This window comes from Camelus dromedarius, chromosome 1 (assembly GCF_036321535.1).
Source record: "Camelus dromedarius isolate mCamDro1 chromosome 1, mCamDro1.pat, whole genome shotgun sequence".
NCBI lineage: Eukaryota > Metazoa > Chordata > Mammalia > Artiodactyla > Camelidae > Camelus > Camelus dromedarius.
In genome coordinates, this window is record NC_087436.1 from 12848801 (window position 1) to 12862768 (window position 13968).

The following is a 13968-nucleotide window of genomic DNA, read 5'->3' on the forward strand; positions in this document are numbered from 1 at the left end:
TTATTGTAACAGAAACCGATTTAATGAATAAATCCTGTTGAATTTTCTGTGACGGATCTTACATAAATAAATAGAGGTTCAAAGTGGACTTTCAAACACAAGTTTTTAGTCCACCTCAGTTTTCCCACAAGGGTAGAAAATTCCTCTTCCTCATTTAAAACTTTTCACAATCCAATGGAATTGAAATTATGAACACTGACTATCTGCAATTATTCTTTTAGTTACTTCTTGGTGCGCAGTATAAATGATGAATACGAAAGAAGATCATGGGCTGCTTTTAATGTCATTTATCCTAAATACTTTTCCCAAAAAAGTCACATTTACTAATTTTTTTATAGCTTTAGAGGGATATAATGTTTGAATGAAAATTCTGATGACATGAGAATACAAAAATGTTGTTACATAAGGCAGAATAAAAATCTACTTTTGGGGACTATTGCTCTGGGAAGAAGGGTCTGATCTTCATGGACATCTTCTTCATTGAGTACCAGGACCCCTTCCAGTTCATCCACACCACTCCATCGTCTGTGCCGTGTTTCGCCATGTCCCAGCTGTAATGTCCACCCCAGTAGTATCTGCCATTGGGATTGGCTGCGTGGCATCTGTTATACCACCATCCACCACCATCCTCTTTAGAACACTGCTTTCTGGGATCTGTAGTTTTCCTGAAAGGAAATTTGTTTGGGGTGATTAGAACTGTTGTGCTGTCAAGGCAATTCTCTGCAAAGCACCCAGAGAACAGTGCTACGAGCGGCATTCCTTCCCTCTGGTTTTGTACGTAAAGTCACACTAGTACACAAAAGGCCTTCTCTGCCCTATAGCAAGAAAAGGAGAGAACTGGGCCTATGTGGCAAATTCATCTACATTCATTACTTTACCCTAAATTGATAGCTTTCAGATCCTTTAGTGTTACAGATCTCTGGAAAATGAAATGGAGGTTTCAATATACACCAACTAATACAGAGATATAGGAATCTGTCTGAACACTCACTACTTAGGAAGTTACTGTGCTCGAATTCCATGTGTATCTCTTACAGTTGCATGACTTTGGGTAAATTACTTCATCTCTCTACACTTCATCTGTAAAATGAGGCTAAGAATGGCAACCTTAGAGCAGAAATGCTTTAGAGGGATCCAGGAAGGGCTTGGTACAGGGGCTGGCACACAGGAAGTACCCAAGAAATGATGGTTATGTTACTTTTGACATCCACTCCCATCAGTGGCTCCAAGTGGCAATATTAGCTTGGTGGAGGGAGCAGGAGGGAAGGGCCAGCACATACCAGCCATCGTTGTCTCTGTCGTATGTGCTGAAGAACATGCTGTTGTGAATGGTCATGGTCCGGTTTTCTCCCACCAGTTGAGAAGCCCCTTCTAAGAGGGCATTGCCGGCTGTTCCCTTGTAGTTGCTCACTGACAGTTGGTATTTGTTGGCCTCGTTCTGTACAGTGAAACCTTCATAGATTGCCTTCACCGTGTCTCCTTTCCAGTCCTCCATTTCAATCAAAAGCTTTGTGGGTCCCATTCTGGTAAGCTGGCTAATTTTTTCATTCCCAAGCCAGTACTCACCTAAAGGGAAAATAAAATAAAGTCTCGCTAAAAATAAGAACTTTGGAAACCAAAAAATGCCTTTCTTCACTTATCATTGGCTTTTATACTCTTTTTATAAATTCTTCTTGACCTCCTAAGACTCCTAAAAACAGACTGCTAATACTTTTCACAGTTTGAACACATTTTCAAATGGAAAAAAAAAAGTATTTGAAATAGAATGATTTTATTTTGTACTCCCAGTTTTTACCTGGCACACCACAGTATTTTTTCCCATCTGCATTGGTTGCAATATTTCCAAATCCTTGTCTGTATGGATCCCATTTCCTGCCAAAGTCAACACTACCATCTTGACGGTTCTGAATTACTGTCCATCCTTTGGTTGAAAGAAACAAAAACAGCACATATTATTAACCACTAACAAATAATGTCACTTTGAGGGGCATGTCTGAATTCCTTGTCCATTTAATTTAATGTATGTCACCTATATTTAGTGCTTCAAAAGAGATCCACTAAGAAAATAAACACGAGATGAAGACTCTTAGACTCTTTGGAAATTACAAGGGCTTTATCTTACCCCAAATTGTGAATCATAGATATTTTTAGAAGTTTAAAATAGCAAACTGAATTCCAAATCAAATAGCTCATTGCTTGTCATGTTAAAGCTAGGTTTTATTTCCTGGCATTTTTATATAATCAACATAATTTCAGCATAGTCGGTCAACAGGTAGCAAACACTTACCTCCTCTTTCTGTTTTCATATCACAGTAGACTCTATACGGTTTGATAGCCCCTTCCGGCTGAATGAGATACATTTCAGATGTTTCACCTCCATTCCTGATAATTTCTTCACATTCTGCAACCATAAGATAACATATTATATTTAGGGGCCACAACGTAATTACCTAGCCTGTAGTCACTCATTCTACAATATAACTGATTCCGTAGGACTTAGAAATGTTTTATTTTAGATATCTGAGAATACGTTTCAGAAAATCTTCCTTTTAGTGAAAATCAAGCTCGGATTTGAGGAACTCTGTGTGCCTAGGGGATGGAAAAAAAGCCCTTTTCCACCTTTTGGGTCCTGTGATATCTGTAAATTTCCAGCACACACAGGATGGAAAACTTCATTCCTACATCAATGGTTCCCCTGTCTGTCCAAGCAAGAGTGTATATTATACCCCTGTAGCTACCAATGTCATTGCACTGCTCCTACTCATCAAAAACTGGCGAAGGCATTAGGCTAAGTCAGAACACAGCATGCTGGGGATAGCTTCAGGACGCGCTGAAATGCCATTAGGATCTGTCGGGGAAAACCCACTGGACTTCCTTTAGTTCTCTTATTTTTAGAGGGTGTGAGTTCTTCCGGGACCCTCTAGGAGTAAGTGTGTGAGCTGGTTACCTTTGCCAGACACCACGGGAATGTTGCAGGTGACTGTGCATGGGGTGCGGCAGTATTCCATCTGCGCCGAGACATCCGATTCTAACTTTTGTATTTTGCTTCTCAAGTTTTCCAGGATTGAACGGAGCACACGAAGGTTTGTTGGGATGTTACTATTCACGGTCTCATCTATGTATAACTGGTGCTTCTCCAGCTCTGAGGAGTACTCATTTACTACGTTTTCATTATCTGGAAAAATGAAATTACATAGGGAACAGTTAGTATTTCCTCTCCATAAAAGAAACTAAATGTATTCACCTGCAGAACTGTGATTTTGATTTTTCTGAGAATAAACTAACAGACACTGAATGATTATCAGGAAGTCATGACACGCAGTTGTCCTTAGGAGAGATTATTTGGCCTATGGCACAAATCAACACACAGTCTAGCTACTAAAGTAGTAATTTACCTTAGATTGAGCTAAAAATTAAGCCTAATAATAAACACAATAGGTTGATTATTTCTTTGGTGAGGAGAAAAGGAGAAAGCAGCATGTAGGCCTTCCATCTCAGAAGCTCAACACCTCACGGAGTGGATACGCTTGACTTACTTATCCATCTCACATAACTGCTTGAAATTTACAAGAGACATGCCATGATCCCTTTGAAAAATGTCCAAATTTGGATATGCTACTCCCTGAGACGCCTGTGCCAGGCTCACTCACTAGCTGATCCTGACCACCGAGCCAATCGCTCAAAATTCAGATCTCAAGTTTCAAAGATTAGGATTCTTATCTGCAATTCAGTTGAGTATATCATGGATGACCCGCTCATATTCAAAACCTCAAATGTTAAATCTATGAATGCTAAACTTTCACCCTGTCTTAGAGTCGCAGTTTCTTATAGACTAAAAATAAAGACTCGATGGTGAAATTTTTCCTAGACAGTCGCCCTCGCTGGTACCACACTGGGAAGAAGAGTTGAATAGTGCTTATCTGGGGGTTGCAGGTAAAGATGCCTCAGTGAGGACCTTAGGGTCACCAGGCTCATAACGACCTTCTTAGAAATTTGAATCTTCTCATAATTATGCATTCCCACAGTCTAACAGTTTCCATTTTATAGCAGAATCAAACAGAAAACACAAGGATATCTACCTTTTACTCGCTTCTCCCTCTCTTTCCACATGTTTCTTAGCAGAGTCATGTACTGAAAGGTGGAAGAAGAGGTCTGGGAAACAGACTCTATATTGCTATTTAACTCATTTACACTGTTTTTGATGGGTCTTTCCTGTTTTAGCAAAGTGTCTTGCAACTGACATCCTGTAGGACACAGCACGCCCTGCAAAACAAAGAAAACAGCCAACATTAGGGGAAGGATCTGGGTTATGGATATTGGTGAAAACAGCACAGAGTGAAAATTCAATGATATCATTTGCTGATATAAAAACTTGCAATTTGATGTCTTCATGTAGGACTAGAAGTTCTAGAGTCTTATCATATTCCTATGAAGATTAAAAATGATCCTTACCACAGAGGGTAGCTAGGCTATGAAAATATTACCATCTGAACAGGTGAAGTGGACAAAATACAAAGGGAAAGGCAATGCCACGTGTCCTAATCTGTAACCTTGGGCTCAGACCAGAGAAAACTAAAAAAACACCATTAACCCAAGGCCCAATAAGTTTATGTTTTGTATTTATATCCAAAAGAAACAAGTAACAGTGATGGTAACGTGGGTCAGCGCGACATCAGGAAGACGTGATGAATGCAAGCTTCCTTTGCCTGGAAGGCCCGGCCCTGCGAGAGACAGCAGTGTACCCACCAGGTCGGGGTCGGCATGCAGACAGCCTCCAGCATCAGGGGGTTTTCTCTCCACTTTCCTCTGGCTGGCAGCTACTTTGGGTGGACGAGGCTGATAGCCACCTTTGCTGATGGGAGGGGAGACAGGTCTCAGGCTGGGAGCTTCTTCCCTATTCCTGTCATAGGGTCGATGGCCGCGGGCATCCAGACGAACCTTCAGGGAACCATGCAGAAATAAAATGCAGTGTGTTACAGACGATTTGAGATGTAGCTATTCCAACACCCTCGTTCTACAACTTAGGTTATCAGACAACTGATGATTTCCTGAAGGTCCATCAACTGGTGAGTTGTCGTTGCTAAATCCATCGGATCCTGAGGCCTCTACAGTAACAGTAGAAAGAACAGCGCAAAAAGCCACTGTGCTTGAGGTAGTCTCTAAAAAGAGGACTTAAAATAAAGATGCATCCAACAATGAAAAACAACGACCTCAGATTCCTGAGTTCTATACACTGGAACGCACAATAGTCAGAAGTCTACACTGTCAGAGGGAATAAACATTCTCAAGCCACTTGGATTCCTAAATTCCTGTCATTATTTTTTCACTTCCAATTTTTATGAAATGATGATTAATTTGGCTAGCTCCTATATGATTATATTTAAGAGGCAACAAACACAGCTTTATTAAAAGTGGAATTTACCTGAGATTGATTTGTAATAAGACAACCACTGACTCTAACATGTCTAAAGAGGAATAAGGTGTTCTGGAGCCAGATGCTGGGTTTCAGGTCTTGACCCTACCACGTACTAGCTATAAAGACCTTAGGCATGTCACTTCACCTGTAAAGCAGGGATAATAATGGTATCTACCATATAAGATGATCATAAGGATTAAATGACCTATTGCATATGACACCCTTAGAAGAGTACTTGGCACATGTTAATTATTCATTATTATTTTTATTGCATTCACACTTAGATGCTACAATGAATGGCTTCTCCACTATTAACTCCAGTCTTATCTTTATCATCTATAAACAAAATTGTTAAACCATTCTCATGAAATTTCTTACATGATTTCTTTATCAAAGGCCATGATTTTCTCATATTTCAAATAATTCTCAAGGCATGCACATTGCAATTAAAATTATATTTGCTAACTTACAAAATATTACATTAAAAGATAGTAAAGTAAGAAATATGCAATGCAATACAAAAGTGCCAGCTTGGATTAAACTGTATTATCATACGGTCTTTGTCAGTAATTACACCTTTGGGGGCTGAATTACAAATTAACAAATGACTAGATATGAAGCAGAGACTCAGCTCTCTAGCTGTTTCATGAGCCTAGAAGTCATCGAATGACTCTGGAATTTTGCAGTCATTTATTCAGTAGCTTACAATATTTTGTAACACTTGGTGGAAGAGTGCTAGGCTTTAAACCCAGGCGGATTAGTTCCAGATTCCCCTGCTTAACTGGTGAACTTAAAACTACATCTGTTATGTGTGACTGCAATTAAAAAAATGTATGAAGATTTAGGGAAAATAACATATTTCATACTGAAGACATGGTCCCAGCCAGAGATGATCTGTTCTAACAGGAATTTTATGAAATGTGACTCATCTGTTTATTACAAATCCAATTGTAACAGAAGAAAAATATATTCTTTTTATTTCAGAGTCCCATTAGAGAGGTAGCATGGATGATCTAACTTTACTAGAGAAAAGGAAACAAAAAATATTTAAAACAATTGTGTAGGTATTTAGGTTTATGAAGAATACCGTCTCTGTGTATCAATTGGTGAGCAGAATGTAAAAATACTTAGTCAAGTACTTTATTCGGTCAAGTACTTTATAAAAGTTTACTCTTACACATTCTTTACATTTTTCTTTCCTAATCAATTAACCAGAGAACTATCTTTTTACATGTATAGTTTGATAATTAAAATATTTAGGTTCCATTCAAATGCAACATGTGATCCGAAATGAATCTCTTCATTGAAGTATTACTGTGTCCTTTTATTTATAATGTGGCGATATTATGCAATGTACAAGAAATTTGATCAGGCGTCATCTGATAATAAAATTAAAATTCTTTAAATATTCACTTCTCTGAGTGCATTTTTGTATTTTTGACATCTCCAAACCAACAGGAATAAATTAGCAAAGACAGTGCTTGAAGGAGAACTGTTTGCCAAAGGAATAAATTAAATGGAGCTCTATATTTCATAACCACTAATACTAACAATAAATAAATTTCTCATTTAAAAAAAAACACAGCTTTTAGTTTTCTATCGCCACACTTGATCTATTCTGCTTTTAGATATAGTATACAATTTTCATTCATAAATAGCCAGTAATTTCAGGGCCCATATACTACCATCCTTCATGAAAGAGTCACCTAGATTCCACAGCTTTTTTCTTTAAAACACTGCTCTTTTATTATTTTACAGTCTGCAAAATTTTCAGAGTTTTGTTCTCATAACTGTCATAACGTATTGTTAGAACTAAATGAAAATCGTAGTACCCAGGCTAACAACAAGTGAGAAAAACACGTCTTACCTTAACTCTGTCATCTTCTTCCTGGGAAAATAAAAGTGACAAACCAGAAAACAAGAAATCATTATTTTGTTTTATATAAGAAATACTATGCAACATTCTTTTTTAAAAAAATGGGTCTTGAGATTAATCATTCAATCTCATAACTAAAATCAATGTTAATTTCATTAAAAATAAATACAAATATTATGCTTAGGTTATAGTTTATTTTAATCATGTTAGTAAGATATAATAATAACATTTAAAAGTTACCTCGTCGTAGTCAGTGGCAGCTTGGGACTTAACAATAAAAATGCAAAATAGAAACAGTAATAGATGTTTCATGGTTTTAAAGTTTTGGAAGTTCCAAGAAGCCGTCCTTTGCTTGTGAACTTAACTGAGAGAGCCTCCAGCCTATATATATACCTGAATCCCCTGCTGGGTATGCCTTTAGAAGTGGGGACCTTCCTTAGTTAATGTTTAATTTTTTGGTTCACTTGTTGGCTGAACCATTTTATCCCTTAAGCAACATCTTCCCAGCAAGACTTATTTACTTCTCATACAACTGTTCTCCGTTGGCTGAGTTTAGAAACACCAAAGTCCTTCAATTCATTTAATTGGACAGTATGATGGGAAATGAGAACATTTTTAAAAGAGCTGTGTATCATCACTCTTCCTGTAAATTAATAAGGAGGCTGCACAGGCTCCCAAAGAATGTGTGAGGAAAAAAACAATTTTTAATCCAGGCACAAAAAAATTGGACCCATTTACAAGGCACCCACTAACACTGTGAGCAAACTAAAGGTTTACCATAAATGATAAGTTTTCAGGTAATCCTGTAGTTCAGTTTTTAAAAAGGCCATTAAAATCAAGGATAACATTATGTTACCATGTGTTTATCTTTTCTTTCAGACATTAATCAGAGTAACAAAATTACAATTTATGACAAACACTCTGATAGACCAACATCAAAAAGAAAATGCTATCTTCTTTTTGCTGCCTTGACCACCTTTTATATTTTGTTCTCTATTAATATGTAAAAATGTTCAACAAATTCTAAACATTATTAAAATGACTAATAGATTACAGGTTCTTAAATCAAAGTCATTATTACAGTGAGTGGATACATATTTAACATTTTATTTTATTTTTGTGATATATTTCATTCTATTGTTTATACAAACAATATTATTTTAACATTCGTGATGCCTTCAAACATCTATTCCAAGTAGAAGCCCAGGAACTAAATGTGGCCCATTTCCCGTCTTCATTTCCTATAAACCAACACATATCTCTCTCATCTTTTCATTGTTTTTTGCAATCAGGATGAACAATTCTTACAAGAATCAATAGGGAAACCAGAGCCAACAACACAAATCCCAGCAGGGCTGCTGCTTTATAGCATTATCTGGGTTTTTTGGTTTTGGAAAGTGAAACATTCTCATTAAATTTTTAAAATGATTTTATTAAAAAGATAGCAAGTTACCCAGGTTTGGATCAGGAGAGCATGTTTTAAACAATGCTTTGAAGTGGACTCTTGATATGATACGAGACTTACTAAATTTCTTTCCTCTCTGGGTAGCAGGGGTTACATTCCCAAATGCTTTTAACTCAAATTTATAGAAGCCAAGTATTGAGCTTAAATTAAGTAAAATAATTGATTGGATCTTTCCAGATATAAGTTCCATTCATTAGTAGCGAGACAAGACTGTACTTTAAGATTGCTTAATTTTCATCCTTCTAAGAAGAGTGCACACTGACTGAGAAAGCAAATATGTGTGCATGTGTATATTAATTAAAGTAAGATGCAAGAATACTTCCCTCCAAAATGTAACTGACAAAAGTCTATTTTAATCTCCAGACAGGGTTTAATTTTAGTGATGTCAGATTCTTACAGATTTAAAAAGACAATGTTAAGAAGACTAAAATTTTTTTTTCCTTTTGATATAACACTATCATATTGCTTTATTTTCAAGCACTGACATTACATCAACTAGCAATAGGACCATTATTTAATTTCCAGAAGTTTGTTAATTTTTAAAGTTTCTTCTAGCATATTCTAGAAGCTTGTACATTAAAGTGAAAATTCCTTTATTCTGCTCTGACAAGCATTCTTGCCATCGTCGGCAGAAACGTGGAAGGAAACTACTAGAATGGACATTCCATAAGAGCAGAAACTAAACATTCATTCAATGAATAGCTCTTGGGAGCCTCCTGTGTGACAGGTAGTGAGCTAGAGGCTTGGGATACACTGGTGAGCAAGACAATCCTGGGAGGCATTGGATAAAAAATTGCGAAGTCAATGAGTGAATGAGCCTCCATTGAAACAAGCCTCAGATGCCATCTCTGATAATCATTTATCTACTTTAATTCTTGAAACCACTAAGTTCTACAGATGATGACACTGAGGCTCAGAGAGGTTAAATCAACTACTCAAAGCATCAGGTAGTAAGCATGTTACCAGGACTTGACCCACGTCTGTCTGACCCAACAGTCCACACTCTGTGCCCATTTCGCCATGTTGCTCAACAAAACGCAAACATGATAAATAGTGTACTTTTTGGTTTGTGGTTGAGACTCCCGTGTCTCAGACGGGCACAGTCATTCTTGGCCTTTATTTTCACCTACACTTTCCCTCTAACATGCGGGTGTGTGTTGGGTATTCACATCTGTGTGAGAGGCACGGCTGATCAGTGATAAAGCCTGCGACTCTCTTTAATTCTATTTCTCGCTGGATATTTTTATAGAGTTATATTACAGCTATCCTAACACTTGAAAGTGCCTAATATTACAAAGAAAATTGCCATATTTTCAAAGAGAAGAAATACCTTTGCAGAGAATCTGCTTGCCAAAATACTTAAATTTTTGAAAATGTTGATGCCATTGGTGGAGGAGGAAGGGAGTACTATTTGCTCAGTTACGTTTTCTGGTCAATAGTGCAGGGTTCTTCAAATTAGCTGATCCTCTTATGTAAGTCAAGGGCAGTCAATCAGTGACAGAGGAAACAGAGATAATCTGTCCTGTCCAGCTGCTCGCTGGCAAGAAGGACAGACTTGCTGGTACTGACTGTCCATGCATTCATTGGTGATACTTTTACAATTCATGACAGGCTCAGTTTGTAGTGCACAAGGCAGTCTGTGTTCATCAAATATTTATAGAGCACCTACTTTGTGGCAGGTAGCATGCTAGGAGCCAAGGATAGGTCCCCAAGATAGACAAGTGCCCTGTCCTCATGAAGCTTTGTGCCTAGACGGGGAAGACAGAAAATAAAAAATTACTTACAATACTATGTGCTGAACCTAAGACAGGGAAAGGTGAGGCTTTGGAAACAGTAATTTAGGGACCTAACCTCCTTCCAACAGAAAAATGACTTGAAAGGAAAAGGCTTTTGGACTTGAAACTTCGGGTTTGAACGACCGTTTGGTGTACATGAGACACTTGCACATGATAAGTATTTGACAAATACCTGTTGAGCTCGTTTACAAACATACCAATGAGTGAATGATTGAATGAATAACATGCAATACTGACTTTCTATGTCTAAATAGGCATAGGTTTTGAGAAATGATATTAAATCATTGTTAGTCTCTGTATTTTTTTAATCTTATTTTGAATTAGAGTTTGAGAACCACTATCAAACTAAATTTAAGGAGAAATTAACACTGAAGAGTTGGAGGCCAGCCTGCACCACAGCTTTGACGGGCAAGCCTGACACCAGTGTGGCAGTGACATCTGTAAGTGGTTAGCCATGTACAGCGGGGAAGCACTTTGCAGAGAAGAAGCGTAGGGTTAGCTCTGTTTCTTATGGAGAGTCTCCTTCTATTGACTGGGAAGATGTCAGTTTGCTTTTGTTAAGGAAGCAGATACGGAGATTGGCAATAAGGGGAAAATAGGACATTTTCTCCTTCAATCCAATGTCAGTCACAGGAGCTACAAAAAAGACAGAGATGCGCTTCACATTAGACTCAAAGCCACAGAGGGTGTGATGAACATTGGTTGGAGTGCTGCTCCCTTCTCCTGGAATGACCTCTAAACTGCCAGTGTGCGGTCCTGTAGGTGTTGTGACATCCTGACCCTCCAGCCACAGGTGACTTAGTGGGGGTAGATCTCTTGCCCAGGCTAGCCCTATCAGCTTTTCTCCCCCAATTTAATGTTTGCAAGAGAAATTAGCAAAGGAAATAATCAGGTTGATTGGCCTGGTGTCGTATTCATGGCAGCCTTTTAGAGAGAAAGCCTACCAACTTCAGCAGCAGAAGACACCCAAACTTCAAACCTTGATTATTTGATTCTTCCACCAAATCTGTGAGACACCTGATGTCTTTTTAAATAGTAAACCCTGCCCCGCCCCCAAATTATCTTTTGGTAAGTTTGGCTGAGATGGCTTCTGGGGTTTGCTGAATTAATTCAAGGGAAAATTAAGATCAAATGTTTAGAAATGAAACTGACATTTTTATTTTAAAAAAAGCATAAATTGCACATTAGAAAGCTGTATTTTCAAACAATAAAATACAATAAATCACTTAAAGTTTTTATACATCAAGTATATAGTAAAACTCTGAGTATTTTATAACATTCATTTAAAAAATCTTTCACTGTTTAATAATAATTTCTTGAATTAACAGTTTTTTTCTGTAAAATATGACCAGGATTAGGTTAATGACATCACCGACATATTTATAATTTCGAGTCTTCCTATCTAAGAATAAGGTATGTATTTTCATTGATTCAAACCTTTTAAAATATCTCTTAATTTTTTTATATGTCTTGCATATTTTTCACTTATTATTGTATAAATGAGATCTTTCCCCTTGTTGCATGTTTTAACTTCATATATGAAAGTTTATTTTTTTAAAACAGAATAAAGAGATCTCCTATACTGGTTAGTGAAAAAAATAGCCTAACTAATGAAGGGAGGTCTTCCTTAAAATTTGTACTATTGGTTTAATCCCAGAAGACTTAATAATATTTATATTAATAAGTTATTCACCCTGTATGCTTTTGGGCAAAAGCCTCCTACCCTTATGAAGAGCAGCAGTGACCCCTACTGGTTAAATAAGGCAGCTCTGGGTGTCTGCCAGGACAGAAATTCTTAACATTTTCTGGGTCCTGGATTCTTTTCCAAATCAAAAGAAATCTAGAGATCCCCTCACCAGAAAAAAATTCAAGTTCTTATGTAAATACAATATTCGCATAACATACAGGTAATTCATGGATCCCTGAGCTAGATAATAGGGTCACTGAGATCTATCTGAAAGTTTGAAGTGGATAATAAATTCACGTAGATTCAAAAGAGTTTTTACAAGGAGCATAAGCTGGTGCAACTTAATTCAATTATTATGATGTTTTTACCAGCATGGCTTACAATATTTTTTCAGGATGATTAACTAACAAGTTAATAGGCCCAACTAGATAGTTATTATACTGCCATAGACCTATTAGAATCATGCTTATATTTCTATCATTTTCTTGGTCTTTTAAATCATGTTCTTTGGTATAGTTATTTCCATCTATAGTAATGTATACTGTGAATTGTTTTCCAAGGTTTATGTTTTATATTATGGCATTTCCTTGCAAGGCCTACAATCAGTGGCCACTGTCACAAAAAAATCAGTTCTTAGGGCCAAACTGACACTCATATTCAGAGAAACTGTATTTTCAAATAGAAGCATGACCTTAATGGCTGAAATGAATTAAAAATTAATTTCTAAATGAGATTATCAATTCACATTGCTATATTTTTGACAGATTTTTCCTCCTCTCGAAGTATAATGTGTAATAGAAAAGAACAAATCTTACTCCATGTTAGATCTATTCTTTTGGCTCTAACCCTATGCTCTGTTTCCTAGGCTCAGTCTTGCTGGTTCTGCACATTTTGTAAAAGAATGTCGCCTATAGCCTGAAATAGACAGGACAGCCCATTCTCAAGGCTCTGGCCTCTAAGGGTATTAGCACTTTTCCATTCATATAATAAGTTGCAGAATAGAAAATAACATTTGTTTTGTTGGAGATACACAGGGACACCATGATCTGACCCATGTGGACAGTTGCCAGAACAAAGGTTTCCCACACCAAGAAGTCTGCAAAAACCACATCCCCTCCCCCTTTTTAGTATAAAAGGAGCCTGAATTCTGACTTGGAAGATGGTTCTCTGGAACATTAGTCTGCATCTTCTTGCTCTGCGGGCTTTCCGAATAAAGTCCTTATTCCTTGCCCCAACACCTCGTCTCCCGATTTATTGGCCTGTCCTGCAGTGCAAAACAGGTTTGGACTCAGTAACAAATGCAGTGTGCTCTGGGGACAAGATCAGTGGACCTGGTTACAGTTAAAGAACAAGCAGAGCCAATAAAGTCCTTGTCTATTCAAGTCTGAAAATGTCCAACTCCATCAATTTTCCTTCTCGGGAGGAGGAATAGCTAGGCATGACTGATCACAAACTGGATTTTACCTGGGTATAAAACAAAATGCCAATACTTTGGCACCAGGATGTATATAAATAGAAATGGCTTAAGTCTTGTGTCTTTCTTCCACCAGCTTTAAAAAGCTGTACCCTGGGACTGCTGAAGCCATATTAATCAGCAGATTAACCAGGACATGGCCAGAAGTTATGCCATTTTGAGAGATTAGCAAAAAAAAGGGGAAAAAAAGGAAAAAAAAACCTATGTCAGCAGAAGATAAATTTGAGATTTTGCCACATGCTGTTAAAAGAAAA

The 13968-nt window shown here is 37.3% G+C and overlaps 1 protein-coding gene across 1 annotated transcript; it reads right to left on the minus strand.

Annotated features, from left to right (window-relative positions):
* On the minus strand, positions 1 to 7692 carry FGB (fibrinogen beta chain). The gene is made up of 9 exons (XM_010980317.3): positions 7533 to 7692; positions 7284 to 7304; positions 4747 to 4938; positions 4080 to 4263; positions 2948 to 3175; positions 2288 to 2401; positions 1796 to 1921; positions 1281 to 1566; positions 1 to 665 (listed from the first exon to the last, which is right to left on the minus strand). Exons 1-9 carry the CDS (start codon positions 7602 to 7604, stop codon positions 434 to 436), a joined length of 1455 nt encoding a protein of 484 aa, XP_010978619.1. The 5' UTR covers positions 7605 to 7692; the 3' UTR covers positions 1 to 433.
* Positions 7693 to 13968: the final 6276 nt, after the last annotated feature.

Bases quoted from the DNA above. Each gene is read 5' to 3' on its own strand.
- FGB (XM_010980317.3), bottom strand. From the start codon at position 7,604: ATGAAACATCTATTACTGTTTCTATTTTGCATTTTTATTGTTAAGTCC. The intron at 1,922-2,287 runs GTAAGTGTTTGC...TTTCAACCAAAG, and splicing joins TATGAAAACAGAAAGAGGAG to GATGGACAGTAATTCAGAAC. The intron at 666-1,280 runs GTATGTGCTGGC...ATTTCCTTTCAG, and splicing joins GACAGAGACAACGATGGCTG to GAAAACTACAGATCCCAGAA.